Raw genomic sequence first — 21,836 nt, 5'->3', positions numbered from 1 at the left:
GTATATATATATATATATATATATATATATATATATACACACATATATATACACATGTGTACATATATACACACACACATATACTATGGGGTGCTAAACAGGCAAATACATTGATTTTGTGAATATATAAAGTCAAAACTTGAATATATAAAGTCAGCGTCAGAATATATAAAGCGCTGACTTTATATATTCACGCTGACTTTATATATTTAAGTTTTGACTTTATATATTCCAGCACTTACTTTATATATTCAGAAATATTCCAACGCCGTCTTTATATACTCAGGTTTTGACTTTATATATTTGGGAATGACTTTATATATTCAGAAACAAGTTTTGACTTTATATATACCGACGCTGACTTTATATATTCAAGTTCTGACTTTATTTATTCCGACAGTGACTTTATATAATCAAGGTTTGACTTTATATATTCGGAATGACTTTATATATAAAACTTTTGACTTTATATAGTTAAATTTAGTCATCATTGCATAACTTTTTCTTTACCATAGAAATTTAAAGACTAAATTCAACTTCCATTCCTAACAAAGATATTTCTGGCGACTAAATAGAACCTACTTATATCCAAATTCGAGCTATTGAGCCGTCGCCTGCCTGCCTGAATAAGTCACCCTCGCTTTGCTCTTACTTTTTTACCGTTCATTTAATCATGGCTAGTGGCGGAAAAATTATAAAATGGAAGGAGGATTACACTGAGTATGGCTTTACCAAAACAATTATTGATGGCGAATCGATTATTCATAAAGCTTCAATTGGTGATCTTTTTTTCCTGTGTTAACCTCATATTTTTCATACTTCTTCTCAAACCAAGGGGGTGCGAGGGTAAAATGAATCAGGAACCGCTGATCAATGTAATCGGTGTACCAGGAAATCATGCATTGACAAAAGTTCCCCTTTGCTTGTAATGCAAAGTGTGATTAAATGCATTATTTTTTAACGTGTTATGGAGCACATGCATCGAAGCTTCTCAGCTGTGCTTGTGCTAAGAAAAGGAAACATTTTAAAAATAACGTAACACGATTGTCAATGTAACCTTTTGTAAGTAGTGCCTGGAGGATTCAGTGTGGAGAAACTGTAGAGACAGCGTGTGTATTAACTTGTGGATTTTTCTGTGAGTATTTGGTGGCAGCGTCACAAAGTCGCTTTCGTAACACAGTGTGCATTAGCTGCGGAGCTCAGCTCAGAGCGAAATAAGGTGAATGGGAGGGGAGATGATGACGTGACTCCCCACCCCTTAACTGTCAATCCCCCACAAACACAGTCTCTTGGAATTTGCATAAGCACAGCCCTTCACCTGCAATTTTAACTTAGTTACAAAGTGATCAAAACTCTTGTTTATATCCTGCGTCCTCTCATTAAACTTGTATCCCGCATTACCCGTGGGCATGACAAACGCCAGCGGCAGCCTGTCTATGAACTTAATTTAAACTTTAGGTTTACACCTTGCTTTGTTTCCTAAGTAGCAGCACTCTTATTGTTTCGCTGCCTTCTTAATTATATAATGCATGTTTTCGTCAGCGCTTTTTGGAGCTCTTCCTGGTTTTCTACGCACTGCGTTGACAGTCAGTTCACGCGATTACGTGGGAAGCGTGATGATGTCACATGAAACTCCTCCCCCCACGGCTTTTGAGCTCAACTCCATTACAGTAAATGGAGAAAAATAGCTTCCAGTTATGACCATTACGCGTAGAATTTCGAAATGAAAACTGCCCAACTTTTGTAAGGAAGCTGTAAGGAATGAGCCTGCCAAATTTCAGCCTTCTACCTACACAGGAACTTGGAGAATTAGTGATGAGTCAGTGAGTGAGTGAGTCAGTCAGTCAGCTTTGCCTTTTATTAGTATAGATATACAGTGGAACCTCGGTATACGTCCTTAATCCGTTCCAGACCCTTTGAATTATACCAAACAAATTTTTCCCATAAGAAATAATGGGAAAATGATTAATCCGTTCCCATGAAAAAAAAAAAAATCCTATTGCCATTGGCATAATATACATTGATGTGGATGTATAAAATAATTTAAACACTGCTTAATACTAAAATACATAAATACAAAAGCAATTAGATGAAATAAATGAAAATTTTACCTCACTTTACTTTTTAATAACATCTTTGTTTTTCACAATCGGAGATACCGTCGTTCTCGGCAAACGGTATGCAACAGCCATGTCCCGGATAACGCATGCCACCTTCATACTTTTCAACAATCAATTCAAATTTACATGAAAAAAACACAAAATCACGTTGTGACGATGCAGGTTTGCTGTATGCTCCCATCTGCTGCCGGGGAGCCCTTGAATCCTACACCGTCAGTAATGTGCCTTGCTGCTAAACCTCATCGGTAACAACAAAGCAAGGGGATGGTGAAAAAGTGCAAAGTGCTTTTATTAAAACAATTAACAAAACAAGGTGTTCAAATTAAAGTGCAGTCTCCAAAGTTCCAATAAATAATCCATAAAATCAGAAGTGAAACGTGGAGGTTAAAAACAATAGAAAAAGTCTTCTTAAAAACAACGAAGTTAAAAGCAGGAAGCATTCTTTAAAAAAAAAACAAAAAAAACAAGAAGCCTGGTGCCTGCTTCCCAACTGGGGAGTCGCCCTACTTGCAGCTGACCTTCGCTCTGCCTGCTTCAGCCACTTTATCCGATCGCGCTCTCTCTCTCGCGTCCGTTCTTTCTACTCCTCTTCAAGCCAAGATAAGCCGTCTCTCTTCTCTTTTACCTCCGTCATTTTTTTCTTTACTGCCAAGCTGTGCTTCTGTTTATCAAGATAAGCAGCCACAGGAACAATCATGAATGCGGACGGTCCCTCACAAGTGCACTTTGGTGAGAAACGCCCACATCACTAATCGCCCTGACAACCTTCAGCCACATAACCATTACGCCCCCTCACCAAGCTGCGAGCGTGGTGATTATTTATTTTAAAGCTGGACTTTGACAGGAGCTGTGGACCCGCTATATCACACACGTGAAAGTTCACAGAGAGTTATAGCACGGGTTGTTCACTGAATGCTAGCAACTGGCGCACTAATGCTCGTGGGCAGTCGTGGCTTTGCCTCGAGAGAGGTAAAAAAGGTTAGCACGCGAGTCGCATTCCAAACAAAGGTCGTATACCAAGCAAAATTTTTGTGTCCAAACAGGACGTATACCAAGTTGGACTTATTCCAAAGCAGACGTATACCGAGGTACCACTGTATATGTGTATATGTATATATGTATATGTGTGTGTGTATATGTATATGTGTGTATATATATATGTTGATATGTGTGTATATATATATGTGTATATGTACTGTATATATGTAGATATGTATATATATATGTTTATGTGTGTGTGTATATATATATATATATATATATATATATATATATATATATATATATATGTGACAGCAACACTCATAACAGTAACAAAACAATTACAATCCTGTTACGTCATTTTTAAAATGTTTCCTTTTCTTTTTCATAACTTCTTTAACACACTACTTCTCCGCTGTGAAGCGTGGGTATTTTGCTAGCAAATAATAATAATAATAAAATAATTAATAAAACCGAACTGTACAACTAAAACTAAATTAAACTATTAAAGTTGCTGGAAAGACTAACTAAAATAAAATAATAATTTACTGAAAATATTTTTAGTTTTTGAATGAATATACTTGCCTTTGTAACTTTTAACTCTAAAACAGAAAGTCATGCACCATGAGCCGCCCGCATATATTCATCCAGTGAACGGCAGCTGGTGAAGGAGGGCCAGTGTGCACACAGCATTTGCGGTGACAAAGCAAGCTGAATACGGGCGCGTAAAGCGTGTGAGACAGAAAGTGATTTATGTACCACCTTTCTTTGTGCTTGTTGTATATCAAGATGCAATTCAAACGACTGAAATCGGAATGTGCTGGTCAACAAAACCTTTACCGCATGGACAGGAAAATCACGAGTGAGTAACATTTCAGTTTATTTCTCAGGTGCCTGCTTTTGGTGACAGTACATTACCTGCCACTTCACACAGAAGAAATCGTTTTAACGTTCTCTTATACGAAGTATATAGAAAGTATAGTAATCCTAAAATATATGACCTCAATCTTTTAATAAATCTTGACGTTTTACACCTCCCTGAGTCCAAAAATAACGTTTACTAGAATTATGCCTGTGTGTGTGTAAACATGATAACTCAAAAACGCAATGAGATTGATGTACATCTGTATTAACTTTTGTATCAAATCCCTTCACCAGAAGCGGCACTTTATCTGAATACTCAATTTTTTTTAATTAATGCACCTACAGAGTTTGATTTATTCAACTTTACTTTTATAATAATTGTTCAATATATTATTAATTTGATTTGTTGTTGTTGGTTCTTTAATGTACGAGGGACATTCAAAAAGTTTCCACACTTTAACTCTATTTATTAAGAATTTCAAAAACAAATGACATCATTTTTCTACATAGTTACCTTTGTTTGCGATGCAATTTTCCCAGCATCGTACCAACTTTTTAATGCCTAATTACTACTCCTGCCGTCATGGTTTCCAACAAAAATATAAAAGTGCAGAAACTTTTTAAACACTCCTCGTAGATAATAAAGAAATCATTGTCTTGCCATGTACTCCTCAAATATCCAACCCCATATCTTTGCATACAAGAAAGTCTATAGGGGAGACCACTCCCGAGTTTTGATAACAAAACAACACTGATCGAGGGACTGACTAGGTCATCACACAAGATCAGCATATTGTTACTGACAAATCATTTTTACTTTAAAAATGTAGTTTAACAACGAAATAATAAAAACTTTGTAAAATTCTTGAGTTGGCAACGTCTTTACTGAACTGCAGGTAGGTAGGTGAAGAGAGCCTGCCAAGTGATGAAAAACTAAACATACTAATGTGTTTTTGTATTTATTCTAAATTTATTAATTTATCACTTTTAGTTAATATTCACAGATCAAAATACCTGATACTGTGAAAATATTCCAGTAGAAGAATTATATTTTAAAATATTTGTTCCCTTTTTTCAATGTTTCTCTCTCAAATTGATAATAGAAATATCATATTCTTTTTGTTCTTAACATCAGCCATAGCATTCATATTGCATACCAGGGATTTTTCCTGCCTTGCATCCAAACAATGCCATAATTACTAAAGCTGAAACTAATAGATATAAAAATAAAATAGAAATATCTATCTACAGTATCTGAAAACTAAATTAAAACAAAATACAAAATGAAAGAAAATGAAATCTAAACTGAATTTCCAAGTAAGGTCAGAAAAATATAGAAATAAAAGCTAAAATAAAAAGGCAAAACTATAATAACCTTGTGGTGTACATCCACTGCTAAACAAAGTGGACAATTGGACTCCCCTGTGTCTGTATTTCCGGATTCCCAGACATCTATGGCTGTGCTTAGCCTCAGAGCCAGCTTTAAAATACCAGCCGGTAAATAATGGATACTAATCGTGATGCCCTTGGCATAAACTAATGTTGGGACGTTCAAAAAAATACAGAAATAACCTGCTGTTAAGTTCAAAACCTTGTTAAATATTTTTGTTTTCTCACTGAAAACCTGCTGACAGTTAGTTATTGCTGCTCATGTTAATGCTTATGGAGTGTCTTGTTGGTGATGCCAGAGCGTCACATCAGGTTTCACCAAAATATTTACCAAAATAAGAGTTAAATTTGAATCCTGCTCTATGTGTGCACCTGGCATGTGTCCGAGTCTCATATCCTTCTGAGCTTATGCTTAAAAGCTGATGCTATTATTTTATTATTCACTATGATAAAATGTATTTCTTATCCTTTACATAACCCCTTAAGAGAAGTGCTATATTTATGGCATAACTTTTCCCTTACAATACTGTTTCCTGTTTTGTACCAAGCTGGATCATAATATACAGTATATATATATATATATATATATATATATATATATATATATATATATATATATATATATGCCATTGTTCTTTTACCTTCTTTTTCAAGGTTCACACAGCTCCCAAAAAAAATAAATGAATAATATACATTTATTTTAAAAAGTCACGTACATCCTAAACAAACAGGATTATCAATTAAATTGTGGTCATCAAGGTATCAACATCTGCCATGTCCTGTTTGTAAGTAGGTGTAACAAATCGTGTTAAATGTTTTCTGAATTTGTAATGTATTCCTTTTAAAGAAAAGTGACCTAATCAATGAAATGTATAAATATAGCCTGAGGATATTGTTTTTCCTTTGTAGCAATGTGACTAACATGTGACTAACATGTAATACACTTGTTACCTCTTCAAAGATTTACATAAAGAATAATGATTGACACTTTCTCCTTCCTGTGTGTTTTATTGCTTAAATCAAGACATTCCAGTGGGGGGTGTCTGTATGTATTAAATTTTCTTCCACACCACAAATTGTGGACAAAAAGAATATACGAAAGCCTCACCTTTGCTTCTACTGCAAGCTGATGTGCAATCTTTAGCTCCCCAAGTTGCAGCGCAAGGTCAAACTGATGCTCTGGATCTGATGATACAGCCATTGCTTGTTGCTTAAAACCCTATTTGAAGCACATTGTAACAAATAAAAGATTTGTTTCTATTGTTTTCAACACAAATGATTCATCTAACTCAGTGTTTTCCAAACTCGGCCTTGGGGACCCCAGGTGGCTGCAGGTTTTTGTTCCAACCAGATTGCTAATCAGTGACAACACCTGATAACACTGAGCTCATTTAATTAGCTGGTATTTTTTTTTTTCTTTTATTCGACATTCAGAAAAGCATAGCAGCATGATTTTTACATTTATAAGACATTTATAAATATTTCTGCTTTTGCTATAGATTTAAATGCTTAACTCTCTTTTGTTAATTTCATTATATTTTGCCCTTTCTCTGTGTAGTTTTTCCCCTTCGTCGTATCTTAATAATGACAATTTCAACGAGCAGATCAGACACCCAGGAAAACAACACTGAATAATCAAAGGCTGCAATTACTTTTTAGTCAGACCGGCTAATTAGTAAATAATGGATTAACTAAACAATTAGAACACCTTGAAAAGTAGAATGGAAATCAAAATGAAAATACTGTTAAAAAGAAAAAAAATACATTATTCCTATGTAACTGCTTGGTACATTTTAATATTTTTTTTTTTTAGCAAACTTAGTTTTTTTAATTTCTATATTATTCCCTAAACACAGAACTTGGGAAATATCAGTTCACTTAATTAGCCCAGGAGTTCAATTAAAAACAGAAGCTGGTTGGAACAAAAACCTGCAGCCACAGGAAGTCCCCAGGACCGAGTTTGGGAAACACTGATCTAACTTGTTTTTCAAAACTTTGCTTATACGTGCAGCACAAAACAACCTTCACTTTCTGTTTCACAACTAATATAACTTAAAGTAAAATGCCAATAAAGAGACTAATTATATTATAAAACTGTACAATCCACTCTTTTTTCATTTAAATTATAGCACTGTAATGGCTGGTATACTGCACTACTGCATTACCACAGTATGTTGTGTAGTTTTTCTATCAACTGAAATAAACAATGAATTTGTACAACACCAATCTGACCTGCTTTTCCAAGAAATAAGCAACTCTGGTCCTCTGTTCCTTTGGAATAGTTGGAAGGACCTTCTCAGCCATACTAAAGTTCCTCCGCATCACTGCAGTCTGGTACTCCAGTACAGAGACTAGCAGGGAATAGCTGACAATATTCAATTCCTTATCTCCCAGGTACAGCCGGTTATCTTTAGGAATATATCCCAAAAGATACATAGTCCTTATATATATAAAAAAAAAAATACATACATCCTTATATATATTATATATATAAATAAAATATATATATATACAGTGGAACCTCGGTTTGCAAGTAACTTGGTTTACAAGTGTTTTGCAAGACGAGCTAAATTTTTTTAATACATTTTGACTTGATAAACGAGCAATGTCTTGCAATACGAGTAGTATGGATACACTTTATCTGCAGAGCATCATGTGATCACAACTGAGCAGATTGTTTGCATGTATCTCTCTCCTTATCTCTCTTGCTTGCCGCACACGTCTCTCTCGCTCTCTCTCTCTCTCTCTCACTCACTCTCCTTATCTCTCTTGCTCACCGCCCGCGTCTCTCTCTCTCTCTTTATCTTGCTTGCGTGTGCGTCTCTCTCTCTCTCTTCTCTTAAGGGCAATCGTCTCCTATTCTCCGTCTGAGTCTGCGTGCCTCACTCATATAGTCAACAGCCGTACGAGCGTATACTGTTTACTACAGCATTGTGACTGTGTGTGTGTGCACACGCACATATGTGCTGTAAAGTGTGAGTCCCCATCTTGCGCCCCAAAACACAAAGCTGAGTCTCAGTACTTTAACAACACCAGCTTTATTCAGCTTGAAACAGCAACAGTGCGGTTATTTATTGTAGCGGGATCTTTATAATGTTCCTTGTATCACCCATCGACGGCAGGCACTTGTAGCATGTCCGCGATTTTTTTGGATACGCTTATACGGCGAGCTGCTACAACACTGAGAGACTGCGATTGCTTTGGGACACTCTTCGCGTGTCGTCCCGTTGGGTGGAATCCCACAAGAGTTTTGAAACTCACTCACACCATCCATGATTCTTTTTATAGGTAAAGTGCAGGTTAATTTGTTTTATGTATTTTTAGTTTATATTTTGTATTAATCATTTTTATATGAATAGTTTTGGGTTGTGGAACGAATCATCTTAGTTTCTATTATTTCTTATGGGGAAATTCATTTTGATATATGAGTGCTTTGGACTGCGAGCATGTTTCCGGAATGAATTATGCTCGCAAACCGAGTTTCCACTGTATATATAAACAAATAAAAATGTTCACTATTATTATAAGCTTCTTCTGCATCCACCCAGGTTAACACATTAATATTTTCAAAAAGTTTGTGTAGGTCTTTATATTTCTCAGCTTTCTGGAAGAGGATTTGAGACTTTGATTTACATTAATTCATAATCTATCTGATTCTTACCTGTCCAAATGAGCAATTGTCACAATTTCTCCACCAACATAATAATTCAGCCTTTTCACAGAACTAGTATAGATGAAGCAGTCACCAACCCATAAACCTGTCATAACAATTTCCTGAATTTCACCCTGAACCTTTAAAAAATTAAGAGAAGAACTAAAAATAATAGCAATAATTACATAAGCAGACTGTTAATAATAAAAACAATTCATTGTTATTACAGGATCATACTTTAATTACCTCAAAAGCATCTTCAATGCCATCTTCTGTAACTCCCTCATTTGATTCTTGAGCTGAAGCCACCTTGTCTGCCAAGTATTTTAAAATAAAAAATGATTCTTCTGTAGCAATGCAGACAAATTCTCCAGAGTCTGACCAAAAAATCTGCAAAAGGCATAATGAAATAAAGGGACGGGACCATTTTCTTCAGTCATACTCAACATTTCTAAATATTAAACTCATCACGTTGTAGAGCATAAAATAGATTGTGCTCAAGCGGTAAAAAACATAAAAACAAGAGATACATAAATAGTTCAAGCACAATAATTTACAATACCACCGGAGTAATAAAATGATACAACAGATAGCATTGATGCCTAAGACAACAAGAGTTCTGGGCTTTAATCCCACACCCACACTTCTGACGTCTATGAGAGGTTTTCCTTTGGATGGTTGTTTTCTTCTTGTGTCTTCAGCAACACACAGGTTGACGGGTGACTCTAAATTAGCCTCAGTGTCAGCTAGAGTGGGTTTCTGTGCCAAGAGACTGGTGCGCTCTCTAAGATTGTTTCTTGGTTTACAAACAGGAAAGGCAGTATGGCTTCAACCTGCCCAAAAATCCAACACTAAATTAACCTCAGAAAAGAAAAACACATGCTCACAATAAACTACTCCCTTCACTGTAGCAAATTTTAACCTGTTAGCCATTTGGCCACTGATAGTATCAAATGAATAAAAGCATAATAACACACAAGAAAGTTACTGCTTATAAGCACTTTCAGTTTTTTTTCAAGATTTACATTTATTATATCAAGAGTATAAAATATCACATTAACATTACTTAAATCTGAACAAGTCCATTTGTGTTAAATAATTTCACATTAAGTAGAGAATCCAGAGAATTTCATAGTTTCAATAATATAGGGAGGTAAATTATGATTAATTCGGCAGCCTTAAAATTACACATATTGCGTATGCTATACTTACATGCTTAGGCTGGATTTCAATTTGTTGAATTAACTCTGTATTGTCCCAGCCATAAAATGCCAAACAATTAACAGATTGCACTCCCAAAAGAAATCCACCATGAATACCTAGGAAATCACAAATAATTTTAGTGTTGCATAACAAAGTACAATACATTTAAATGAAAAACAAGTCAGTTACCCTTGGCATCAATATCAGGTTTAAAGGATTTCTTTTCCTTGAAATTTTTAAAGATTCTCACTACACTGTTGCTTTCTCTTACTGCAAACCTAAAATGAAAGAAATACACTCATGTTAAGAACAACTAGGATTACTAAAAATCTAATTTAAATATTAGTTTCTTATACTTACTCTGATGATTCATGTGCCCACACAAATTCTTGTGCAGAGCCAAAGCTTTTGTTTCGTAATACCATAGCAGTGTAGATTATGTATTCCCCATCTCCGCAGACAACAACAAATCTACCATAAGAAAGAAAATATTTCTTTAACTATAATTTATTATATATACTGCAATCCAAGATAAAAGCACAACAGTAGTGATAATAGAGTATGTCTGTACTTGATTCATTCAGGGAGTACCTTTCATTTTCAAGACAGAAGTTCATTATTGCTGCTACTGTGTCAAGGGAGAAATGTTTGACTTCAGTAATAATACTTGTGGGGTTTCCAAAAAACACCTTGTTTCAGGTTCTGGCCCAACATCTCAAAGTAGTTTGATTTATATTGTTTACTAGTTCGTTTCAAAGTTTTTTGTCTGATTTAATACATGACCTAGCTTGTGCTTCATTTTTAAACACCCTTGCAAACAACCTAATATTATTCTGAAGAGTCCCCCAACACAAAACAGAATTTACAATGCCTGCAGTAATTATATTTTGATGCAGCAAGGCAGCATCTGATATGGCAATACTATTGTTGTGCTTGACTGATGGAGTGAGGTAATTACGACTGAGTTCAATACTGGATTTTCCCTAGACATTTACTGCACAAAGTTGAAAAGTTCAACTTTTTATTAACTTGTCCATAACAACAACAACAAAACTTTATTCCCAAACTCTTAAAGATTATTCTGCTACATTCGGTAAACTTGAAGCAAGTACTTGTGCTATTAGTAATACTTTATGCTTATCAAGGTTTACAGTTTTGCTCTTCCTATTTCTGATGGCATGGTCACTTTCACTTTTGTTTAGTGATTTTACACAATGTTTTCATCCTTGCTTGTAGATATTTTTTAGCAGGACTGTCATTGCTCAAAATTCTATCCAAATGTAGATAGATTATGATTTTTGTCAATATGCCCCTCTCTATGATGTGCTGTTGCCCCCGAGCTTGATCAATGAGTTAATAAAAATTTTCACGCTGAGACATTCAACTCTTTATGAATTTCTCCTGAAAGAGGTGAAAGGTAATCAAACATGAAAACAGAACCAAATTTTAGAATTTTGTACATTCAGCCTGGCCTCCATATGCTAAAAAAACCTATAAATAAATTGGACTAAACTCATTACAATAACATAAAATAATCAGAGAGGGGATAAATGTTTATTTGTGGTGCTTAAAATTGTGTGTATTTAAGCACATGTATTATTCTAGAGATCAAACATATTACATTTCTTTTACCCCTTACTGCCAGTGTAAGCACTGTTATTGGGCATGTGGGTTTGACAATGGATTAATAAATGTTACTGACCCCATGATCTTACTTAACAGAAAGCTGATAACTGGGGAACTGCTACATAATGGACTCTCTGGGCAAGGGAAGATTTTGAGTGTTGTGGATGAAATAAAACGTGATTTATTTTCTGTAATGCAATCATTTCCCTTTGATAATTAAACATTAAAAATGGTACTAACTATCCATTTTGGCCTGAAACTGCATAATTTTTCATTTAGCTGCATACTGTTCTATGACAGGGGCTGAAGTCAACTGAAGCCAAATTCACCTTTTATAGCGTCTTAAAACATTTTAAAGAGCCATAATAATTTTTTAATATATCAGGTTTATTTAAAAGATGTTTGATAAGAACATACAATTATATATTTATTTATCAAATGAAAAGTACAAAAATAAATCACAAAACGCGAGTGTACACTTAAGCTAATGAATGGGAGCAATAAGCTTGCATTTCCTTAGAAAATTTTAGTATATCTGGTGTGTAGCATGTCGTTTAAAATTTTAGGAATGACTGTAAGTTCTCATCAGTTACATGGTTTCTCAATTTATTTTTAATAAGTTTCATGTTGGAAAATGTTTGCTCACATATATATGTACTGCTGAAGATAATAAGAACACCAAATGCAACTCATTATATGAATCTGACTGGCTACTCCAAGTACTGAAAATCTTTTCGCCTGTCTTCTGTAATTTTTTACAGTAGTCCGCTTGTTCTGTGAAATCAAATTGCATTTTTCTTTCTCTAGATTTTCTAGTTCTGCACCAAGAATGCAAATTTTAAGTAAGTCATTTCTAGGCCAACAATTGCATTTCAAAAGCTGTTATTTCAATTACAAATGGAGAAAAGTTTAATTCCTTAACATTGGCATTAAGAGGATCTGTAATAAAAGCGAAAGTCCCTTTAACATGTCTAAAGTCTTGAAATCTCTGAAGAAAAGATCTGTTCATTTTTTAAATTGTTGTCTTGAAATATTCTTTATTAATGACATTATTTTCTTTCTGATATTATGACAAACTTGGAAAATGAATTAGAGTTCCCCTCTCTGTATCATTAGGCAAAAGAATCATTTTCCTTTCAAACGAAAGAAGTGCAAGAAGTGAAAAAGCAGCATTTCCTTTACCCTGTAGTTTAATATTAAGTTGATTCAGTTGTGATGTAACATCCACCATAAAGTATAAGTTTTGTAACCTTTGATCTTCAGTTAAGTCTGGATATTGCACAGGTTTGTTATCAAAGAATAGTTTGATCTTTTTAAAACAAGATGTAAATAGTTTCAACATATGACCTTGAAGAGGAAGATCTAAATATTCACTGTCCATTTCATTGAGAAGCTCTTTAAATTGATGATGGTAAAACTTCTTTAGTTTAATTCTGTTGACAATCTTAATTACTAAAGATTACTAAATTACTTTATAGATAAATAAATAACTAAATGAAATAAATAAATCCTTAACTTGGCCAATTTCTGGGAACATTTGTGCACAAAGAGCTTCTTGGTGGAGGATGGAATGGTAAGTAATCACCTTGTGATTAACTTTTGCTTTTAAAATTTAAACACACCGGACCCAACATACTTTTTGCTCCATCTGTTGCAAATGACACAATTTTAGTGAGTGAGATATGATTTTTTTCCAAACATTCAACAACAGCATTTGCAGTGTCCACTCCCCGCGTTTGAAATACTGCGTACAAAAAGGAAAACTTGGGCTGTACCTTGTATGTCACCAAGCCTCGTCTACTGCATGATTAAGCTGATTTAATATCTTCAATTTGTTGATCACTTGTTGGTTTGATGCCATTTTAACCATTCTAAATTTTATTGTTTTAGCAAATAATGGAATGATTTAAATTTTTTTAACATATCCGCTTTGTTTTTAAAATCACAAAAGAGTTCTTTAGATGCATTTATAAAGCAACTTTTGATGTATTTGTCATCTGTAAAAGGTTTTCCTCTCATAGTGATTTCCTCACGATGAAGCTTATAACATTAACGTTATATGCAGACTGCAGCCAAGTATTAAATATAAATTTTGAGTTTTGAAAATTTTTCTGAAGTTCTTCAACTGCTTTCTTTTGCATGTCACCGACAGGATATTTACTGGAAAGTGACGCATGTTTTGTCCCAAACGTCTTATTATTTGCCAGTGTTTCTTTACAGATGAGGCATGTTGAAAGACCATCTGAGTTTGTGATGAATGCAAAAGACTTAGTCCATTCACTTTTGAATTGGCGATATTCATTTTCTATTTTGCGTTGTTTCTTTTCCGTAGTCATATTGAGATGGGGCTTGAAAACAAAATCTAAATTTAATAAATATTTTTCTATATAGATTCTTAGGAAAGTTGCTCTGCAGTTAGAACAGATAATATAGTCAAAATGTGCACTGACTTTCCAAATGCACTATATATAAAATTAAATAATTATAATAGCAACAATACCTGGAATACAAGTATTTGTGCACAATAGTTCAAAAGTAAATCAAACTGCTGCACACACAGATCAACGAGATAACAAGTACGGTATGGAGACATGGAATACAACAGAGATTGCCAGTAAGTGAGGCTAAGGAATATGCAACTGAATGGTTAATAGCCATGTGGCCCTCCTACGTCTTCAGTGTACTACTCATCCTTCATTCCTTAATCTCCATGCGGTACGCTCGCGCCAGCATAGGTGTTGGGGGTGTTTTGTTCTATTGTAGGTCCTGCTGACACGCTTCATGAAAATGATGTTTATTTTAGAATATACTTACCTCAATTTTTGCATGAATTTATTTTTGAATTTTAATTTTATTCCTTAACACCTTAATTTAAGGAGCCACACACACTCTCGAACAGCCGCTTGTGGCTTGCGAGCTGCGGTTTGCCGACCCCTGTTCTAGGAGACTTCTATATGGCATATTGTCAATATGTTGTTTTGGATACTATAGTAAAGAAACATGTATTTTCTGATAGATAACTAGAATTTATCTTCATTCAGGTAAGTTTATTTTAAGGACACAAATGTTTATACTTTAAAATAATACTGCAGTCCATGAACTGAACCATGTTTTTGCTATTTACTATATTAAGCATCCTACTAACCTTCCAGATCAAAATTTAAGTGCAAAGATAATGATGGTTCATGATATCAAAACATTTCAACTCACACAAAGGAAGCTACCACTGCAGACATTTTGGTGACAATTTTACACTATTCACTGAGAAAGAAACATGCATGAGGATTGTGGTATTTTCCTTATTCATGTTACATTCAAATCTATTTAAAAAAAATAAAAAAAATAACTAATGACTATTGCTGTCGTCTCAGAAGGCACTAAAAAAACAGTGAACATAAAATGGTGTTTATTTTACTCTGCCTTAGGCACTGATGTCACTCCATAAAAATATGGGGAAGACATTGATATCAAAGAAAAAAAATACTAATATACTAAGCAAAAAAAGTGTGTACCCCAGTCCAAATGCAAAATAAGTCCACAATCTAGGATCAATAGGAATTAATGTATATTACAAAATTTTAGAAATTGCCTTACCTGCCATTGGAATTATGTTGAATTTTCTGTGGATATATTTCACAGATTCCCATATCTTTTACAGCTAAAGGCAGTTGTTCTCCATCTTTAATTTCAGCATCACCCATAGCTTTTAAATTAGCTTGCTGGATCTTTGAGTGTTTGGCCCAAATTATTCTTCCACTGGCATCCATAGACATTGCTGGCTCCTCATGTCCAATCTTCAGTTGGAAGGAAGGGGGTATAGAGCGAAATCGGAAGATATTGGAACCATGTAAGTAGAAAAACTGGAAGCTGCTAAAATCTATATTGAACATTTTCAAATGTTAACTAGAAATCTGTTTAAAAATCTGGCACCTTGATAATAATGTTGCCTTCATCAAACCCTAGGGCTACATTGCTGGAGCCACGCATGCTAGCCACACACCAAACTCTCTCCATACCATAGTCCAGTGTGCTTTCCAGCCGATAAGTGCCTGAATGCCAGATACGAACAGTGCCTTAAAAAAAAAAAATCAAAACATGTACAAATGAAATCAAAATGAATGAATTAAATAAAAACAATATATATACATATAAAAATTTCTTCTGTTGCATACCATCTTCCGAACCAGTGATGATGATAGGGAGTCCAGGATGGAAGCTAACAAAAGACACACTCTGAAAATGACCTTCCAGAGTTTGTACACATGTCTTGTTCTTGTTGTAAAGATGGAAAAATTGTATCATGTAAAAGTTTAAATATTGTATCTACCTTGACTTTCATTAACACAAAAACATTAAAAATGAATACCTGATAATCCCAAATTTTTACAAGACGGTCATCTGCTCCAGAAATAAGATATGGCTTGTCTACACCACTATAGTAATCGATGAAGTTGACACCTTTTTCATGACCTGCTAGTGTAAAATTTGGAGAGGAGGAGCCAAGCTGCCAAACCTGTAGCAAAAAAACAAACATAAAATGTGGTGGTAAAAGGCAAGCATATCATTTTAGAAGTTTAAAATGAGATAAACAGCAATTCTTGTATTTCCTACCTTAATAGTTCTATCCAGGGATGCACTAGCGAACTGGTTGTTATCCTTGGGATTAATAACAATCTGCATAACATAATGAGTGTGTCCCTCAAAAGCCTGACTGCAACACCATTTCTTCTCCCAGTCCCAAAGTTTGATTAGCATATCATCTACAAAAGATGGCAATTTTTCACAAATATTAAGCATTTCTGTAAAACATATAGCAAGATGCGCCAACATAGTACTTACTGTATATCTAGACAGATAAGAAGACACAGTATCTGAAGACATCTAGACATAGAGTAAAAGTGTAAAGAACATCTCCCTATTATAAAAAGAAATCCTGGAAAGCAAAAGCAAGGAAATGATACGTGATCTTCTCGGAAAATTTCGGTAGAGATTTAAAAGACCCGCGAGACAAAAGAGACTTGCCAGAGAGCGTTTCGTGGAGACCGTAAACATGAGACTTGGTGCCAAGAGATTGTCCCAGGGCCGTCTCGCGGGAATGTGGAACATGAGATTCTTGAAAGACACGCCCTATTTACAAAAGATATCATATAAGAGCACACCCATCAAAAACAGTCAGTCGCAGTAAAATCACATAATGCACACAGATCCTGTGCTCTCAACACATATAAAGCGTATAAGGACAATACGGAGAATAGAGACGTAAAGGCGTTGAAGAGGAAAAAAAGGCAGATAGGAGATTATGAAAGCAGTGTAATTCAAAAGGCTCAAACAAACGATGGCACGATACACATGCAGAGAAAGGTACAGAATATGAAAGCAGTAAAATTAGAAAGTATTGTAGCTTCCCAGCCAGGTTGAGGCCTTTTTGGTTTTAAGTGACTGTTCGGTCCGATTGAGGGAGGGCGGAGTACAGCACGGAAGACTGATAGCGGGGTATTGATTGATGCGGTAAGGGGGGAAGGGGGCCAGACACGGGGATGAGGGATTGGAAAGGGTGCTAGAAAGTTGTGTTTGGGGTTACAAAGTCAGCGATTGTTCAAGTAAAACTTTTGTGACACTATCATGTCAGTCGCTACAGTATCAAAGAAAAGATAGAAAAGATCACATTACCGCAAAACAAAAGGTAATTAATTATCCGAACCAGGTGTAATTGAAAAAAAAGAGCAGGACAAATCAAGGTCAGAAATAAAAGGCAAAGAGTAGACAACAAAGTCTTTTCACATTTGCATCATTTAATGCACAAAATGTGGATTTACATAATAATAGACCATACGTTATGAGAATCTGTGGTCCCGGAACAGTTAAGCATGAAAAGTTGAATTTCAAAGAATACACAATTTGGTCAGGTGTATATTTATGATCACGGAGAAGCGATGAAAATTTTAACAGGCAAAAAGAAAGGTAATGTATATATTCCGTGAATAACATTACACACCAAAGGAGATCGTGATATGCCATTTGTATTAAAATGTTTACAATTTACCGTGAGAATAGCTTTTGCTATGACAATCAATAAATCACTGGGACAAATATTAAAAAAAGTTGGATTATTTATTAGAGAAACAGAAACATTATTCACTCACGGGCAGTTATACGTTGTGTTGTCACAATGTGTCTCCAAAAAATATTGTTTTTAATGAAGCTTTTTAGTAAAAGTACAAATAATGAAATTGAAACAATTCCAAAGAAAAAAAAATTTAAATTGTATATCCGACTAACCAAACACAGAAGTTGCCGAGCAAAGCGAGCAGGGGGCGAAGCCCCCTAGTTACTTAAAAAGAATGTTGAATTCAGATAATAAAGCAAGGGAAAGTATTCTACTTCTGTGCTACTAATATATTTGCCCATGAAACCAGAATAGTAATATACATGGAAACCTGCTTGCAATGCAAATTTAGCTTAAAGCAAATAAATATTTACTATAAAAATGTTATGCTAAAAGAAAATAGATGTATTCAAATCTTAACACTGCTAGACAGAATGTAGGGTTGTATAGGATGCACAGCTATACACCGGATATAATCTGAATGTGCTTCAAACATATGTACTCTCTCCAAAGTGTAGTAATTGAATACACAAATTTGCATATTATCCTGTGGAGAAGGGAGAAAAAACTTAAACTGTCTTTGTAATACAAATATTTTCATTACAAAAACAGATTAATAACAGAAAATAACATTTGCAATGCAATGGCAATTTACAAGTTTACAAAAAATTGCAGACTTTTTTATTAGACACTTACTGCTCCAGTAATGACCCAGTTCTTTCTAGCAACAAACTTCGAAGCTCTGACAGGCAAGTCACACACCTGAAAGGTCTTCACAAGTGTCTATGATTGAAGCAGAAATTGGTAATCCTATCATTTGCATATTAAATTATACTGTAAATAACTACAGATTTTTTGGAAATTTATTTCCTATGAAATAAAAAATACCATTACTTATTAGGCTGGAAGACTAATGAAAACACATTTCAATAAATAAAAACATGTTTATTAGGTTACAGTGGAGGAGAAGAAACACATTTACAGGATACTTCAGCAAGAAATGCTTTACAGAGCTCATTACCTGAGTTTCATGGTTCCACACGCACACACTGCCATTATAGAGACTGGCTAACATCCATGGTTCTGTTGGATGTAGGTCGACACTCTTCACTCGGTCAGACCGAGCTATTAACTTCTGTTTAATATCAAGTCTGAAACCCTGAGGAGTTCCAAAAAAAAAAGTACATTCCTTTAAAAAGCTTGTAAAAAGACAGTAACTGCATTTTCAATAGTTTCATCATCAAGGTATTTTGTACACCCACATATTGTATATCTTACAGAAAGAACTAGATGTAGTTATAAATAAATTCATTGGGTGCTTTTGATTATTTTCTGAGTACAGAGACTTCACCGTTGCACAAATGAAATTTGAAAAGAAGAATCCACTTTTAATCACTGTAATTACATTTTTTCCAAAAACTAAACACTATTCAAATTCTCATTTGCAATATACAAGACCCACTTTTTTCAGTATTACTCTTTATATTTGGAAATATATACAGTATTTTAATATGCTACATTTATGTGAAAACATTAGTGTACCCCATGTTTTTTTCTTTTGTAATATATCTGGGCATATCCAGATATTAAACCCAATATAAACAGTATTTTTAGATAAAGGGGATATAACCAAAAAAAACACAAACAAATTTTGACCTTCTACTTTATTTACTCAATTAAAAATGAACAGATGTAATTTCTGCCTGTCGAAAAATTAAACACATCCTTGGCTCTAATAGCTGGTATTGGCCCCTCAAATCTGTATTTCCTATAATTCAGACTGGGATAAAAAGATATCCTATGCTACTCCATGCAGAATTCTTATGGCTGTGCAATGCTTTAGAGATGTCTTGCATGTACAGCCCATTTAAAATCTCCCCACAGCATCTCAGGAGAACCCTTCAGTTCTTTATTTTCAGGCATTCCTTAGTGGATTTACAGGTATGTTGATTGTCACGTTGCAAGGTTCACTTTCAGTTAGACTTCAATCTCATGAGAGATGGTCTTACATTATCCTCAAGCACCTTCTGGTACAATAAAGAATTCGTAGTGGATTGTATGATGGTGAGCAGGCCTGGCCCTGATGCTGACAAAGCGATTAAATGTCTGAGGTTTAAATAAGACAGATTCCACCAAGATCCTCTCTACTAATGTACTAATTATTTTTGCACCTGATCTGGTGCATCTAATTATAAATTTAGGTATCTGGGGTAGTTACAAATGTATTTTGCTACTTCCAAAAATTTGCATTTATCTATATCAAAATCTACATAATAAAAGCCCAGCGCGGTGTCTGTGTCTGCGTTCCTTTTGGCTGTATAGCCGCCCCGTAGAAAAGCCCCAGTCTGTCCCCTCTCAGAATTCCTGCTTACCCCCTCCATTCTTTCCCCTTTGCTTTTATTTTTCCTGTTCCCGAAAATCTTTTCAAAACAAAAGTAAAGAAATAGACAGAGCGTCACATTAACGTCTTCTCCCCTCTGCCTATTAAATAATCAATGAAATGAAATAAAAAAATCACGAAAGAAACAGAAACCACAACATACCCTTACACCGTCCACCGCGCTTCTGGCGTTACAGCCAAACACGTGGTATATGCAGGTTATGAGGTGTGACGCTAATTAACGCCCGTACTACAACAGATTATATTGTTGATATACTATTAACTATTTACAGGGATCAACTCTTTTGGGGAAGTTCATAACAAAAAAAAAATAAATTAAATTGTAAATAACATGTGCACTTGAGTATTTCGAGCCCCGTGTCTGAGTCGGATGGTTCCCCTGGTCACCAATTCGTGTGTTTCACTATGCCCACTATGCCTTTCCGTCTTCAGCTACCCATGTGCACTTGTATGGAGGAGACCTTACGGAACAATGCCGAAACGAAACGCAACTAAACCTGCTGCTGCAGAGAGGACACATTACAGCGTGATCACAAAGCAAAGAGGCAAAGGCGTGACAGTCGCTCGCAAGAAACGGACACTCAGCATTCACACAGATTAGCTCAACGACGTGTCTCTGCCGCACAACGAAAGGCAACTGAAACCCCTACAGAGAGAGAAGACAGATGAAGGAGATGACACAGTGCTGCATGTCACTGACAAAGTTAATGAAGACCACTCAAATGACCTACATCGCTTTGCTCTTCAGAATGAACTACCACTACATGCCCCCTCAACAAGCACAGGACATCCTCAGCGGTATCATCCTCCTCTTCCTTACAACCTTTTACACAACGTATACGATTCTCATTAGTCCGCGACCCACACTTCGTGAATCATGGGTTTTGTTTTGAAATTTCGTTTCCCATACAAAAATCAAATGTGGTGCGATGAAGGACCCAGTTCACGACTGGCAGCCGCATTTAAACAGGGAGTCCTTCAACTGTGGTCATCCAATGCGCAGCGTAGCGCACGCCAAATTGCTAGTTATATAATAAACAACAAAATATAAATGTAGCATATTGTTAGCTATCTCATCGTTACCTATAGATACTGGTTAAATGAAGAGGTGGTCAATGTCTTTGTCTACTGCAAACATCTCGCTGTATGAAAATATGAACATGAATGAAGCACATATGAATAAACACAGGACTAGGTAATAAAGGAGGAAGATCATGTATAGGTCATTATTTTGCTCTACTTCACTTCCTGTGTTCCCTGGGGTATAAACATGACGTGACACGGAGTCCTACTGCTCTTAGCCAATCTTCAACATAGGAAAGACAAGAGAACATGGCGTTCAAGTAAGGCAGATGCGTGTCGACCTTAAGAAGTCAGGTAATGGCTACAAGAAAATAGCTACTCGCCTAAATCTGCCTGTATCTACAGTCAAAGGAATAATAAAGAAGTGTAAAACAACGGGAACAGTGACAAACAAGGCTGGATGAGGACCCA

At 35.2% G+C, this 21,836-nt stretch overlaps 1 protein-coding gene across 1 annotated transcript in view; it reads right to left on the bottom strand.

The window, feature by feature from the left end:
* LOC120530931 (coatomer subunit beta'-like) overlaps positions 1–21,836 on the bottom strand; it is a 74,643-nt gene that overhangs the window by 13,240 nt on the left and 39,567 nt on the right. Inside the window, 15 exon segments of the mRNA XM_039755760.1 lie at positions 6,463–6,573; positions 7,587–7,794; positions 9,016–9,146; positions 9,253–9,396; positions 10,219–10,325; positions 10,399–10,487; positions 10,570–10,680; positions 15,430–15,629; positions 15,766–15,908; positions 16,008–16,107; positions 16,202–16,348; positions 16,447–16,595; positions 18,362–18,488; positions 18,638–18,724; positions 18,963–19,100. Of these exon segments, the coding sequence (XP_039611694.1) occupies positions 6,463–6,573; positions 7,587–7,794; positions 9,016–9,146; positions 9,253–9,396; positions 10,219–10,325; positions 10,399–10,487; positions 10,570–10,680; positions 15,430–15,629; positions 15,766–15,908; positions 16,008–16,107; positions 16,202–16,348; positions 16,447–16,595; positions 18,362–18,488; positions 18,638–18,724; positions 18,963–19,100 (1,992 nt within the window).

Source organism: Polypterus senegalus, chromosome 1 (genome assembly GCF_016835505.1).
Source record: "Polypterus senegalus isolate Bchr_013 chromosome 1, ASM1683550v1, whole genome shotgun sequence".
Lineage (NCBI taxonomy): Eukaryota > Metazoa > Chordata > Cladistia > Polypteriformes > Polypteridae > Polypterus > Polypterus senegalus.
Note: the sequence above shows the minus strand (reverse complement) of the source record. Positions and strands in the feature narration are given on the sequence as shown.